The sequence below is a fragment of the Ictalurus punctatus genome, chromosome 4, assembly GCF_001660625.3.
Source record: "Ictalurus punctatus breed USDA103 chromosome 4, Coco_2.0, whole genome shotgun sequence".
In the NCBI taxonomy this organism is placed as follows: domain Eukaryota; kingdom Metazoa; phylum Chordata; class Actinopteri; order Siluriformes; family Ictaluridae; genus Ictalurus; species Ictalurus punctatus.
Genome location: NC_071284.1, coordinates 35,231,613 through 35,246,689, shown reverse-complemented (window position 1 = coordinate 35,246,689; position 15,077 = coordinate 35,231,613). Strand labels below are relative to the sequence as shown.

Sequence of the window (15,077 nt, the reverse complement as noted above, 5' to 3'; positions counted from 1 at the left end):
TTGGAAAAGCGTTGGACCTTTTTCTCCTTAGACTTACAGAATGTGGACTAATGATGGAAAGCTGTCAATCTCTGGCTGAAGTTCTCAGTTCACCCCCCTGTTTTCTAACTGAATTGGACTTGAGTAACAACAACCTACAGAATTCAGGCGTCCAGCAATTATCTGAAGGACTGAAGAATCAAAGCTGTGTTCTGAAGATATTAAGGTACAGTCATTTCTATAAGGAGTGCAATAGTACTACTACTTATAAAAATAATATAAAAGCCTATCAGTGATGATTACAGTGTGTGGATATTACATATTAGGTTATTTTTTCTGCTTTTGAAGCTTAAGCATAATTAGTTGTTCTTATTTTCCAATTTAGAGCTTAACATATCAGACACATCTGTACATCATGCTCCTTTTCTAAATGAAATGCAAAAAAATCAGATTTTTTACTTTAACTTTAAATGTGTTTTTCAAAACGGATTAAAAAAACATACTACTGAACATTCTGAATATGATTCTGATTTACAGTGGTGCTTGAAAGTTTGTGAACCCTTTAGAATTTTCTATATATCTTCATAAATAAGAGCTTAAACATCATCAGATTTTCACACCAGTCCTAAAAGTAGATAAAGAGAACCCAATTAAACAAATGAGACAAAAATATTAAACTTGTTCGTTTATTTATTGAGGGAAATTATCCAATAGTACATATCTACGTGTGGCAAAAGTATGTGAACCTCTAGGATTAGCAGTTCATTTGAAGGTGAAATTAGAGTCAGATGTTTTCAATCAATGGGATGACAATCGGGTGTGAGTGAGTGAGCGTCCTGTTTTATTTAAAGAACGGGGATCTATCAGAGTCTGATCTTCACAACATGTGTTTGTGGAAGTGTTTCATGGCACAAACAAAGGAGATTTCTGAGGACCTCAGAAAAAGGCTGGAAAAGGTCACAAAACCATGTCTAAAAATGTTTGGACTCCACCAATCATTCCCCAGGAGTGGAGACCAACAAAGATCACTTCAAGAGCAAGACGTGTATTAGTCCACGAGGTCCCAAAGGAACCCAGGGTAACTTCTAAGCAACTAAAGGCCTCTCTCTCATTGACTAATCTTAATGTTCATGAGTCCACCATCAGGAGAACACTGAACAACAATGGTGTGCATGGCAAGGTTACAAGGAGAAAGCCACTGATCTCCTAAAAGAACATTGCTTCCCATCTGCAGTTTGTTAAGGATCACATGGACAAGACAAAATGCTCTTGGAAAAATGTATTGTGGACGGTTGAGTCCAAAATAGAACTTTTTTTGTTTAAATGAGAAGCATTATGTTTGGAGAAAGGAAAACACTGCATTCCAACATAAGAACCTTCTCTCATCTGTGAAACATGGTGGTGGTAGTGTCATGGTTTGGACCTGTTTTGGTGCATCTGGGCCAGGAAGACTTGCCATCACTGATGAAGCAATGAATTCGGAATGATACCAGTGATTTCTAAAGGAAAATATCAGGACATCTGTCCATGAACTGAATCTGAAGAGAAAGTGGGTCATGCAGCAAGACAATGATCCTAAACACACAAGTCATTCTACCAAAGAGCGGTTAAAGAAGAATAAAGTTAAAGTTTTGGAATGGCAGAGTCAAATTACTGACCTTGATCCAATAGAAATGTTATAGAAGATTCTGACGCAAGCAGTTTATGTGAGGAAACCAACCAACATCCCAGAGTTGAAGGCTGAGTGGTGGCGTTTATTCCTCATTGTTCTACAGAAAAATATGTGTGTGTGTGTGTGTGTGTGTGTGTGTGTGTGTGGATTACACACCCTCACAGGAGCTCCAGTGCAAAGTGTAGAATGTTTGGCAAGTCTGGTAATATTATATAATCAGCAATAAACCTGACAGAATACTGTGGCAATTTAATATCATGGAGAGATGATAATATGATATCATTATATTGCACAAGCCTACTAAGTAAAAAATGTAAAATCTGCAGAAAAGCTGTGGCAGCTTCTTCAACATGCACGTAAATATTAGAAGGTAAAAGTCAATTCTTTGCTCAGAAATTTCACAATTTAAAGCATCTTTCCTTATTTCTTGTCAGCATTTCTTTAAATGTGCCTATGAGATCTGTACAGTGCTGTAGTTCTCGGGTCTTTTATCCTGTTGATGATTGAATTATTTTGTCATTCTTTTGTTGTAATTCTCATTTAGATATCAGTTAAAGAAAGTAATGTTTATCCTTTCTCACTGCATATTGTTTCATTAATGTGCATTATGCCAAATGCTTAATTTTGACCATCTTATCTTCAGTATATAAATAAAAACATTATCAATTAATTGGTTTTAATACAATATTATAATTAGAAGTGTCGTGTTTCTCAGTGTGCCAGAGAGCTTCTTAATTTTATATTGCTTCTTTAGATGTTCATCCATTTTATTCTATATCCTCTATGATAATATTTTGCACAGACTTTCAGACTGCAGTATAACAGAGGAAGGATACGCTGCTCTGGCTGAAGCTCTGAAATCATCACACCTGATAGAGCTGGATCTCAGAGGGAACGACCCTGGAGCATCAGGAGTGAAGCTGCTCACTGATGCACTACAGGATCCACACTGTACACTGAAGACACTGAGGTGATTCTTCTATGAACAAGGACAATAATATAACTATGAAACGTAAATGAATACTGTGCAAAGAACTTTGATAGAGTATTTCACTGCAATTTACAGTTTATTAGACTCGTTCTAATTTTTTTCTCCAGTGTATTTCATACAATAACAATTTCATTTAATTTTAAAGAGAAGTTATCATGAGAGAACCAGAAGAAGCCGTACTGTTCTTGTTAATATGGGTCTCTTATTCTGGAAACATCAAGTACGATTTATTTATTTATTTATTTATTTATTTTACTTTTTGCAGTTTGTTGAAAAGTCCTGCTGCACAAGAGGCCTGTACCTGGCTAGATTCTGTTTTAGGTAAAAATTCTTTACTCCAGAAAGAGCTGGATCTGAGCATGATGGAAACAGGAGATTCGGGAGTGGAGAAGCTCTCGGCTCTACTGGAAGACTCACATTGTAAATTTCAGAAAATTAGGTAAGTATTTTCTTTCATGCATTGCTATCCGCAGAGTTTTATTAATAAAATGTTTTCTACTGTGACCTGCTGTTAAGTATGCACAAATTGATTTTTAATGTATTTTTAATTACTTTTTTTGTTTTCTATAATTGATGAAACAACATTATAGAAACACCTGGGTCCTGTTACATCACTGGAATGTGTTACGCTACTGAAACTAGAAAGTAACAGAAGAATAGAAATGATCAACATGTTTGACATTTTCAATTAAATCTTAAAACAAGATTTAACTACTAAGACATAACAGACAAGACACATTAAAAGACGAATAAATGAATTGAATTTGTTAGAAATGACCACTAAAGACCACTAATGCCCCAGATGAACCCAGAATACGTACTTTGGTGCACATGATAATAAAATGACGTGCAGAATGAAGATGGAGTGTGTAGCTCTGCTAACACAATATCTCATATTTAGGCTGAATAAATGTAACCTGACTGAGGAGAGCTGTTCAGCTTTAGCCAGCGTTCTCAACTTAAAGTCCTGTAGTGTGAGAGAGCTGGACCTGAGCAACAACAGTCTGCAGGATTCAGGAGTCACTCGGCTTTCTGCTGGACTGAAGAGTCCTCAGTGTAAACTGGAGATTCTGACGTAAGTTCAGTTCTCATGTAGTGATGAAGATTTAAATCAATAAGTCAGTAAATGCTTGTGATTAAAGTTCTTAAATACTAAAATCATGTCTTCCTTCCTAATTTTATATTTAGGCTTAGCATGTGTGGTTTATTGGAGGAAAGCTGTTCAGCTCTAGCTGAAGTTCTAAAGTATTCCCAGCTGAGAGAGCTGGACCTGAGCAACAACAGTCTGCAGGATTCAGGAGTCACTCGGCTTTCTGCTGGACTGAAGAGTCCTCAGTGTAAACTGGAGATTCTGAGGTAACTTCAGTTCTGTTATGAATATTTATTCAGGTCAGATTTAAAAAAAGTAAAATATGGGTGACTTTTGGTATATAGTATATTTAGGTATATAGCGTTTACTGTGCTGAATTTGTAAATTTATTGTTGGCCTTCCTTCCTCTAATTTCATGTTTAGGCTCAAAACATGTCTCATATCTGCTGGAAGTTGTTCAGCTCTTGCGGAAGTTCTCAGCTCTGAGTATTCCCAGCTGAGAGAGCTGGACCTGAGCAACAACAGTCTGCAGGATTCAGGAGTCACTCAGCTTTCTGCTGGACTGAAGACTCCACAGTCTCGACTCACAATAATCAGGTGCAGTAACATCTGAAATGACGTCTAATCCTTCAATAATTCTAAATTTATTGAATAGCCACAGTGAAGCGTAAATTATTAATACATTTTTATTAATAATTATTAGTAATTTTATTTGTAAATTTTTAATATACCAGTTTAAATGACTGCAGAATTACGTGTAATAAAAATAAGGACGTGTTCTGCAGACTTTAATGCTGTTAATACATTTCTGATTTTCCATATTCTCCACGTTCAAGTCTGGTAAAGAGATCAGGAAAAACTGACTAAACTAGAACACAATATGATTAAACAGCAGGGTTTGATAAAAAAAATTATTATTAGATTTATATTTAACTAAAAGGTGTTTAAGTGTGTATGCAAAATGTAAACATTATATTCCAAAGTAAATGTCATATTGATGTAATTATAAGATAACTGTTAAAGAAATGAATTGAAATATTACATTATTTACCAAATGAGATGAAATCTGTTCATTGTATTTCCTTCTTTCCCTCTGCAGACTGTGTAACTGCAGTGTAGAAGCTGAAGGCTGTGCTGCTTTGGCTACAGCTCTGGAAGAAAACCCCTCACATCTCTTGGAGCTGGATCTGAGCGAGAATAAGGCAGGAGACTCGGGAATGAAGCAGATCTCTAATCTACTACAGAATTCACTCTGTGTTCTACAAAAACTCAAGTATGTCATTGTAATTTCTTAAAACACGTGAAAGTGTCATGAAATGCTTTTATCCTTAAATACTATTTTTATTTTATTTTCATGTTTTTGAAGTAGCACTCAGTCAAACACTGAATTATTATAATAACGATTTTTTAATTGCAACCAAGGAATTCATACATGCTCCATTCAGTGACAATCTAGGGTTAATATATAAACAGTAAAAATAGATAAAATTCACAATTTTTAAACAACATCACACATCTTTAATGTCTAAAATCATATGTATTTATTTTGTACAATATTTGGGATAAAGTGGACAGTAAAATAATTTTTTTATCCCCCCCTAGTGTAACTGACAATAATATAACAGAGGAAGGATACGCTGCTCTGGCTGAAGCTCTGAAATCATCACACCTGATAGAGCTGGATCTCAGAGGGAACGACCCTGGAGCATCAGGAGTGAAGCTGCTCACTGATGTACTACAGGATCCACACTGTACACTGGAGACACTGAGGTGAACAGCTATTATCAATTCATTTCTAATATACATCATTTATAATATACATATCGGGCTCGACAACTTATGTTATATCTCATTGTCATGTTGGACATCCTCGTTTATTAATAATCTGTTATTGACTACAGTGATGGATGTAATATTTAAATGGCTCTGGTATACTGAAGGTTTCTGTGCTTAAAACATGAACAAACTTTATAACATATTCAATAAGCTTTTCAAAATGATTGTGCGGTACCATAAAATAATTAGGAATCTTAAAGTCATGATGTAGTATTAGTAATATTAATATTAGTATGTAATAAAAGTCAGTTTTGTTACATTTCCATTACAGTTTTTTGCTGCATCTCATCTGCCTTTTATCAGCATTTATACTTGCGGTGTAATAATGCATGTAAATGAACTAAGCTTCAGTTTCATTTGTTTGTATGCTAAAAGTGAATTATAAAAGAACTCTAACTCTAAATTTTAAAGTGTGGTGTTTCCACCTTGTCAGTAAAAATGACGAAACTGTTGGTCAGTTTTAAGAAACCCAGTGTTTGGAATGAGCCAGACCGGTCTGCTGCTATATTTTAGTTGGCAGAAATGGAATTAATAGCAGGTTAACAGTAAATTTGTGCACCACTATGCAGTACAGCAATATTATACTTACCTGCATACAGACATTAAAATAAAGTGTAATTCAGTGATTGATGAACCATGTTTCATGCAAAAGAAGTCACGGTCTGTAGCAGTCAGCAATGTGAAATTTCTATAAGACTTCTTTATGTATTTTATTTTATTGGTAGCATCAAGGGTCTGGTGAGAATTACTTCTGATTGGAAGACTCAAAATAAATCTCATTTCAACAACAATTTGAACCATAAACTATAAACTCAACAAATAGGAGCATGTACATGTGATTTTAGTTAACCAGTGATTGGTTTTCAAACACACCATATCTTTTCAGCTGTAACGTTGTAAAGGTTGTAACGTCCCCATACCTGATCATGCATGCATGTCCTGATTTAAAGTGAGTTTACACTAAAAATATTCTTGTTTTTTCTCTGCAGGTTGTTGAAAAGTCGTGCTGCACAGGAAGGCTATGAGTTACTTTATAGAGTTCTGAATAAGAACCCCTTGCTGCAGAGAGAACTCGATGTGAGTGAGAAAATAAACGGAGACTCTGAGGTGAAGCAGCTCTCTGCTCTACTGCAGGATTCACACTGCAGACCTGAGATACTCAAGTTAGTTTTCATCAGTTATTCCCTTACATTTTACATTTAAAATAATAGATAAAATGGATATAAAATAGATAAAATGCTTCTCTTACTTGTTGTCTTTGTGTAAACAGGGTAAATAACGTCAGGATGAGAAATGAAGGTTGTGCTGCTCTGGCATCAGCGCTGAGTTTAAACCCCTCACACCTGAGACAGCTGGAGCTGAGTGGGAATACACTGAGAGGATCAGGAATGAAGGAGCTCTGTGGTGTGCTGAAGAATCAACAATTCAAACTGCTGAAACTGGGGTAATGTCATCACTTAAAATGAAACTAATAGTGTCCGAAAGAAGAGCAGAGGTCTTTAAGGAGACTTTAAGAAGACATTCTGACAGTATATGTATAGTGTTACTGTTTGAAATGACCAAATTTATGTATTATTATTATTATTATTATTATTATTAATACAGTAAATTCTATTTAATCACCTGCAAACACCAGATGCAGCTACAAAAAGTAACGGAAAACCTTCTAGAAATGTTATAAACACGTCACAAACTATCAGTTAATCTGCAGATGATAAAATCCTACAGGCTGAAGAAGTTCCAGTAACACAGTAATATACAATATATTATATACACAATATATATTATAACTGATTATATGACTACAGCAAGAACTGCAGTTACCACCGGCAAGAATTCTTAAAGCCACAAGGCCAACAGCGAGGTTTATAGTCATACGATATCTAAACCTGATCAAAGCTACAAGCAGAGACAGATACAGAAGAAGAGCTGGATAGGAAGCTTAACACTCTTTTAGTATATTCAAGTAAATTAAGTAGAGGAACGAAAAGCACAATGAAATTAGACAAAGTAATCTGCTAAGTCTCTCCCTCTCTCTCTCTCTCTCTCTCTCGCTCTCTCTCTCCATCTCTCTCGCTCTCTCTCTCTCTCTCTCTCTCTCTCTCTCTCTCCCTCTCTCTCTCTCACCCTCTCTCTCTCTCTCTCTCTCTCTCTCTCTCTCTCTCTCTCCCTCTCTCTCTCTCTCTCTCTCTCTCTCTCTCACTCTCTCTCTCTCACTCTCCCCCCCCCCCCCCCCCTCTCTCTCTCTCTCTCTGTCTCTCTCTCTGCAGGTTGTGTAAGTGCAGTCTCACTGAGGAAGATTGTACTGCTGTTGTATCAGCTCTGAGAACAAACCCCTCACTCCTCAAGGAGCTGGACCTGAGTGAGAACACAATTGGAAACACAGGAGTGAAGGAGCTCTCGGATCTACTGCAGAACCCAAACTGCACTCTGGAGAAACTGAAGTAAATTATTTTTTACTTCTGAAATATATAAAAAATTTGAAAAAATAGAATGGTGGATAATTAATTAATTAATTTATTATTATTATTTAAACAGTAGATTAAAAAAAACTTTTGAACTGAATCTGGCATAATTTTACTCTATGAATAAGTCAAAGAAGCTATTAAAAAAGTTAATGTAAATTCTTTAGTTTTAAAAAGGTAACCTCTGTAGCATAACACACTTTATTATTTATTTGATGTTAATTAATCTAATTATAGGAATCTCATGTGAAACGTGACAGTACCTGTGCTTCCCGTAAATAATGTTTATAAATGTGGGCTACTGAAATGCCTATTAAGTTCAAACCCCTCAGAGATGTTACTGTCACTGTCGTGTCACTGTCTCACCATGAAATGTGATTTATTATCATTTTCTTCCAGACTGAGTAATTGTAGTCTCACCCAAACACAATGTGGAGACCTGGCTAAGGCTCTGGAATGTAACTCCTCATCACATCTGAAAGAGCTGGACCTCAGAGGGAACTACAGTGTGTCAAGATGGAATATTTTTAGTTATTTTCTAGGGAATTCAAACTCTAAACTGATTGTGAGGTGAGTTTTTTATTTGTACAATGTAATTTTTTACAATAATGGAAATATTTTGTACTTTGATATAAATGAATAAAATTCAGCTGCTGACATTTTTTCCAGACCACCTGAAATTTTTTGCTATGAAAGTGTGTGAAATTTATATACATAAGACAGATCTTAAATCTCAACAGAGAACAAATAAACCAGCTGCCATTATGTCTGTTCTGGTTCACAAAATTTAACAGCAGGATTGTATGGGGGAAAAGTCCATACTCAAAGCGCTGATATCAGTATCGTAATGAAATGTGTGTTTTTCTCTCTAGAATCTTGAGTCCTGAAGCAGAAAAGGCCTGTGATTTTCTGACTAAAGTTCTGGGTACAAACCCCTTACTGCAGAGAGAACTGGATCTGAGTGGGAAAATATCCGGAGACTCAGAGGTGAAGCAGCTCTCTGTTCTACTGAAGGATCGGCAGTGTAGAACTGAGAAACTCAGGTATGTGGTCTGACTTCCTCACCTGGTACTTTTGTTTGTGTTCACATTAAATCTTTAAAGATATTAGTGTAGTGTATACACTGTTTAGCCCAATCAGTACTGCTGCAGAATCTACTGTGGTTCTGAGAGTGTGGGTGAACAGTCCACTCTACACGTTCTCACCACTCCATTATAACTCGATTATTTCTTCTACATTGGTATTATTTTGGACGGTTGATCCTGTGGGTTGTTTAGAGACGTTTATCTCAGCGGTGTTCTCTGTGTGCAGGCTGAGTAAGAGCGGTATTACAGAGAGAGGCTGTACTGATCTGATATCAGCTCTTACTGCAAACCCTTCACACCTGACAGAGCTGGACCTGAGTGAGAACACACTGGGAAAGACAGGAGTGGAGAAGATCTCTACTCTACTAAAGAGTTCATCCTGCAAACTCCAGAAGCTTGTGTGAGTCATTTAATAGTATACATTACTAGATCACTGACGTTTTTACTTCACTATAAGTATATCTGTAGCATGTAGGAATAGATTAGTCAGGAACTCATTCAGGGGTGTGTTTCCCAATAACACTGAATCGTATTCAGTAATAAACAGATTAACACAGGACAATACACGTGAGCCTGTTTGTAGAATGTTTCTTAAAAGCCTTCATTATCAGATATTTAGGCCGAATTTGCAATCTTCCAAACAAGATTTCTTAGAGGATAACAACATTAAAAACCTTTTATAACAAAACCAACAACACTATATTGTACTTGAGGAAAATATGAAGGTATTCTAGATATTGTGTGTTTATTTATCATGCATCAGAGAGTGAACACAATAATGAAAGCCTGAAACCTGGGCACACCACCGCTGACCGTCACTGAGATGGACAGTGGGTTTATATTCACTCACACAGCATTAGGACAGAAATAAAAATATATCTTTTTATTTGAGTGATGGAAATGTGGATTAATTGGTAAAGTCATAATTTGGCCAGTGGACTAATTAATGTGCCTGGATCATTAATTAACTGCCTGAATAACATCTGTTCAGGAAAATGGATCGGTGAGTATTTATTTGTACTGAAATTACTGACCGTTGTATTTTTGAGGTAGAACTGCGTGCAAGCTCCAGATAAATTCTACGTGAATAAAACTTGTTAGGTGTATGTCATTTACAAACAAGTTTATGATCATTAGTTATGAAGGGTTTCTGGAAATTAAAGAATTTAAATGAAAGAGCATTCTCATGAACAAGTTAACAAAGCATTATGAACATTTCCCAAAACACACCCGAGAATGATGAACTTTATTCTCCTTCTCCAGACTTTCAGACTGTAATATAACAGAGAAAGGATACACTGCTCTGGCTAAAGCTCTGAAGTCAAACCGCTCATCACACCTGATAAACCTGGACCTCAGAGGGAACGACCCTGGAGCATCAGGAATGAAGGAGATTAGGAGTTTGATGAATGATACAGAATGTAAACTGACACTGAGGTGAGCGCTTTCCCCCAGTACATGTAAAATACAGCCTTAATTCTGAGTAATTACTAAAGTTTTACTGTTTAGTTTTCCACCATGGACCAAACAATTACTGAAAAGTACCACTGCATTGGTGTAAATATAATTAGTGTTAGCATTTCTCTGTTCTTTCTCTCTCTACAGGTTGCTGAAAAGTCCTGATGCACAGAAAGCTTATGATCATCTGAGAGAAGTTCTGGGTATAAACCCGATACTGCAGACGGATCTGGATCTGAGTGGGAAAATAGAAGGAGACTCAGGAGTAGAGCAACTCTCTGCTTTACTGAAGGATCTACTGAAGGATCCACACTGCAGACCTGAAAAACTTCAGTAAGGAATTGAATGATCTATAAATCTGTGCTGAATGGTTTGTCTTTAGGTTATCAATCATTCATCTAGTGTCCATGTCTTTTTCAGTAGTGATGAGTAGTTTGAGGAGAAAAGACCTCCCTCTGCTACAGAACTGCTAAAGAAAAACCCACAGTTAAGTGTGATTAATTGTGCTTTCAGGCTCAGTGAGTGTAATCTGACAGAGAAAGGATGTTCAGCTCTGCTCACAGCTCTCAGATCAGAATCCTCCACCCTGAGGGAGCTGAATCTGAGTAAGAACAGGATTCAGGATTCAGGAGTGAAGCTGCTCTCTGCAGTACTGAAGAATAAAGACTGTAAACTGGAGACTGTGAGGTAACGTCTAATACACACTTCATCCGTTATCTAGATGCTGTGATAGAGCCGTGATATTCAGTATATTTTATGTCAAAGTATTGTGGTGTCTCTGGATTTCAAACAGTGCCATGGACAGTTTAGAAATGATCTTATTATCCACATGCTAATCCGATAATCACGATATTCTGTAAAATAATATAAAAAATGCCTCTAAACACAGGCGGGAAAAAAGAGATAAGAATATAGATGATGGAGGACAGTCCTGCATCTGTTTTCATATAATCATTCCTGCGCAGTCTGAAACATTTATGGAAGGAGTCTCCAGTGTCAGTAACTTTAAGTTTTTAGACACTGTAAAGTCTTCACAACAACAACAACAGTATACGCATTTTTTATAAGCAGTGTATATTAAGTTTTATTAAAGCAGGTTGGATTTGAGGGGACGTGTCACACAGAATGGAGAAATATATCATTTGGAAAATACTTCACTGGTTTATGACTTTATCATGTCTGTTTCCTATTTACGAAAATTTCAGTTATTACTAATTGACACGTGTTTGCAGAGAGGACAAAACCAGTAAAATTAGTTCAGTTCTACAATCAAAGTTGCCACTTTTTTTTACTCACATTTATTTTTGAGAAGTCTTACAGAGCTTTCCTTCATAAAAAATAAGACAACTGTTTGTATTTTTGTTTAGACTTTCAGACTGCAGTATAACAGAGGAAGGATACGCTGCTCTGGCTGAAGCTCTGAAATCATCACACCTGAAAGAGCTGGATCTCAGAGGGAACGACCCTGGAGCATCAGGAGTGAAACTACTCACTGATTACAAAGCTAACAAACGGACACTGAGGTGATTCTTCTATGAGCACACATCATCATATTATACATACTTAAATTATAAGTACTGTTAAAATAACCTTTGCCTTCAAACCTCTACAGGTTGTTGAAAAGTGCTGATGCAGAGGAAGCGTACACGTGTCTTACTGACATTTTCAGAAGAAACCCCTTACTGCACACGGAGCTGGATCTGAGCAACAAAAAACCAAAAGACGTCAAAGTGAAGCATCTCTCGGCTCTGCTGCAGGATCCACATTACAGACTGCAGAAACTTACGTAAGGAACAAATATAAACATATAGATCTGTATTTTCACTCAAGTGCTGTTTTTATAGTCAGAAACAACGGTAACTGTGCTGAATGTAACTGTGCTGAATGTAACTGTGCTGACTGTAGCTGTGCTGACTGTAACTGTGCTGATTGTGCTGACTGTGCTAACTGTGCCTGTTATGATCTGAAAGCCACCGACACAGTGAACTGCACTCACCATACAACCTGCCGAGTCTCTGCTTCTTCGAGGAAACACTATTTTAAATATACCATTTCTTCAAGTTTTGAAGATATTCACTAATTATGTCACATGACTTATGCATTAGACTCGGCACTAGTACACAGATGTAAAAAGCTATAAACATCTGTCTAACATGTAATCAGCACTAATACTTAACATACGGTGAAAACTTAGTTTAAAAACTACAGCTACAATTCACCCAACTCCTAATTACATACAACTGACTGAATTATTTTATACATTTTACACATTTTACATATATTTGATATTATTTGTTCATAACAAAATAATAAAAAGTCAGCTGTACCCACTTAGTATGAATCACATGAATTGAATAGACTATTTCATTTATCCTGAGCCCTTTTTACCAGAATTTTGTTTTCATCAATCTTCCCCAAGTTATCAGAATGAAAACAAAAGCATTATTGATTCAGGGGAGAAAAAATAACTTACAACATAATGTTCCTGAGCTGCTGTGAGTCGTAATCCTGCACAGTCCTGTAATAATAACTTACAGTAATTCACATTCAGAACTGGCGAGTTACAACTGGCAGGAGATTTTGAACAGAAACGTTATACACCACCTCACATACAGTAGGTCCAATGTCATCGCGTATGAAAGTAGTACGGCCAAAGATCTGCCCTCAAAATTGGTGGTCAAATACTAGCACAGAAATGACATCCTGTTTAGTTTGAAGAATGCGGTTTGGGACACGCATGGAGTTTAAATATAATATTTTTGTTTTGCAAACGTCATTAAGGAGTAGGGGTTTCTTCTTTTACTGGGGGTTCAATTTATTGGTCCATCAAACAACTGATTAAAAAACTAACAGCCCTGATACGAAGTCTCTTTGCCCCAGTTGTCCAGACCACTGATTTATCCACCCCTGGACAGGAAGTGGAACACTGGGTGTATGATGAGAGACTAACCTGACCTCCTTCTCTCTCTCTCTCTCTCCTTCTCTCTCTCTCTCTCTCTGTCTCTCTCTCTCTGTCTCTCTCTCTCTCTCTCTCTCTCTCTCCAGGTTGTATAAAGCAGGCAGTATTACAGAAGATGACTGTTCACATTTGACTTCTGCTCTGGTTTTAAATCCTTCACACCTGAGAGCGTTGGATCTGAACTGGAATAAAGCAGGAGAGTCTGGAGTGAGAAATCTGTGTGACTTCCTGAAGAATCCTAAATGTAACCTGCAGAAACTAAAGTGAGTAATTAACCTGTACATTTTAAATAGTCCACATTTATTATAACACTAATAATCTTTTAGCAGTTTAATATTCTTCAGTCATTTATAATTCATTTAGAAAGACTTTCTGAATATGTATTAATATATTTAAATGATTATAAATATTATTATAAAACTACAGTGTATTAGGTATACAGCAGGTTCAGAAAGTATTACATTACACATGTATATTTCATTTTTTAATAAGGCACTAATTATCGTTTCTTTCCTCCCTCTGTAGTCTATTGAACAGTGTAAATGTTGTATATTGTTAAACGCCTAATGGTTATAATTATTATTTTAGTTATCACCCAGCCCTATGAGTCTGGTAAAAACCAGAAGAAAGAATATAAGATAGAAGAACAGAAACCAGAGATTTAGAAATGTGTTAGTGTTCTTACTTCAGTCATTTCTATATCCTTTCTTTCTCTAATGTTGGAATAAACACTGTTTCCTTTTCTGCAGATTACGGAAGAGTGTAAATGGGAAATCCTGCACTGATTTGGCTTCAGCTCTCTGTACAAATCCATCACACATCAGAGAGCTGGATCTGAGTGAGAGTGAACTAGGAGACTCAGGAGTGGAGAAGCTCTGTGATCTACTGAAGAAACACGAGTGTAAACTGGAGACACTGCTGTGAGTAACTCAGTGATGAAACACTGAATTGAGATCACAATCTTTACAGTTATGTTTCCTGATGCAAAATAACAAAACTGACAAGATCTTCATCTCTATATTACTTTAACAGCTGTGTTTGTGTTTACATTCACTAGGAGTTCATTAATCTACACCATTACCTCCCTCTCTGCAGGTTAAAGAAGTGCAGTATAACAGATAGAGGCTGTGCTTCTCTGACTGCAGCTCTGAGGTCAAACTCCTCACATCTGAAAGAGCTGGATCTGAGAGAGAATCAACTAAATGATTCAGTCACAAAGCAGCTCTCTGAGATACTGAAGAGTTCAGGAGGAAAGCTGATGTAAGTAAACACACACAGTACTGAATGTGTATTTTCTGTAGAAGAATGTCATGTGAGAGTAATGTAATTAGACAAATCAACCGCATGTAACAATAACAATCTTACTGTCAGAAGCACAGAGGATAAACTTTCATAATTCAGAATCCGAACTAAACCTAAACAACAACTCATCACTGCATGCTAATAACTAGCTCTGATTTAATAGAAGTGCACTTTGATCTGATCTGTTACTGTTCTACACAGAAATACCACTGCAGTTTTCTTTTCATTTTAGCTGGACTA

The 15,077-nt window shown here is 36.5% G+C and overlaps 1 protein-coding gene across 14 annotated transcripts in view; it reads left to right on the top strand.

Annotated features, from left to right (window-relative positions):
• Nucleotides 1-15,077, top strand: part of LOC108264148 (uncharacterized) — a 332,110-nt gene that overhangs the window by 25,717 nt on the left and 291,316 nt on the right. For 7 of the 14 annotated variants that reach the window (XM_053678258.1, XM_053678253.1, XM_053678250.1 and 4 more), the window contains exons 17-33: nucleotides 32-205; nucleotides 2,454-2,621; nucleotides 2,908-3,081; nucleotides 3,544-3,717; nucleotides 3,831-3,998; nucleotides 4,156-4,329; nucleotides 4,832-5,005; nucleotides 5,335-5,502; nucleotides 6,558-6,731; nucleotides 6,839-7,012; nucleotides 7,839-8,012; nucleotides 8,433-8,603; nucleotides 8,906-9,076; nucleotides 9,345-9,518; nucleotides 10,382-10,555; nucleotides 10,724-10,909; nucleotides 11,090-11,263. In XM_053678258.1, coding sequence (XP_053534233.1) covers nucleotides 32-205; nucleotides 2,454-2,621; nucleotides 2,908-3,081; nucleotides 3,544-3,717; nucleotides 3,831-3,998; nucleotides 4,156-4,329; nucleotides 4,832-5,005; nucleotides 5,335-5,502; nucleotides 6,558-6,731; nucleotides 6,839-7,012; nucleotides 7,839-8,012; nucleotides 8,433-8,603; nucleotides 8,906-9,076; nucleotides 9,345-9,518; nucleotides 10,382-10,555; nucleotides 10,724-10,909; nucleotides 11,090-11,263 — 2,946 coding nt within the window. The remainder of the gene's footprint in view (nucleotides 1-31; nucleotides 206-2,453; nucleotides 2,622-2,907; nucleotides 3,082-3,543; nucleotides 3,718-3,830; nucleotides 3,999-4,155; nucleotides 4,330-4,831; nucleotides 5,006-5,334; nucleotides 5,503-6,557; nucleotides 6,732-6,838; nucleotides 7,013-7,838; nucleotides 8,013-8,432; nucleotides 8,604-8,905; nucleotides 9,077-9,344; nucleotides 9,519-10,381; nucleotides 10,556-10,723; nucleotides 10,910-11,089; nucleotides 11,264-15,077) is intronic. The other 7 variants (XM_053678254.1, XM_053678257.1, XM_053678251.1 and 4 more) reach the window with 6 other exon arrangements.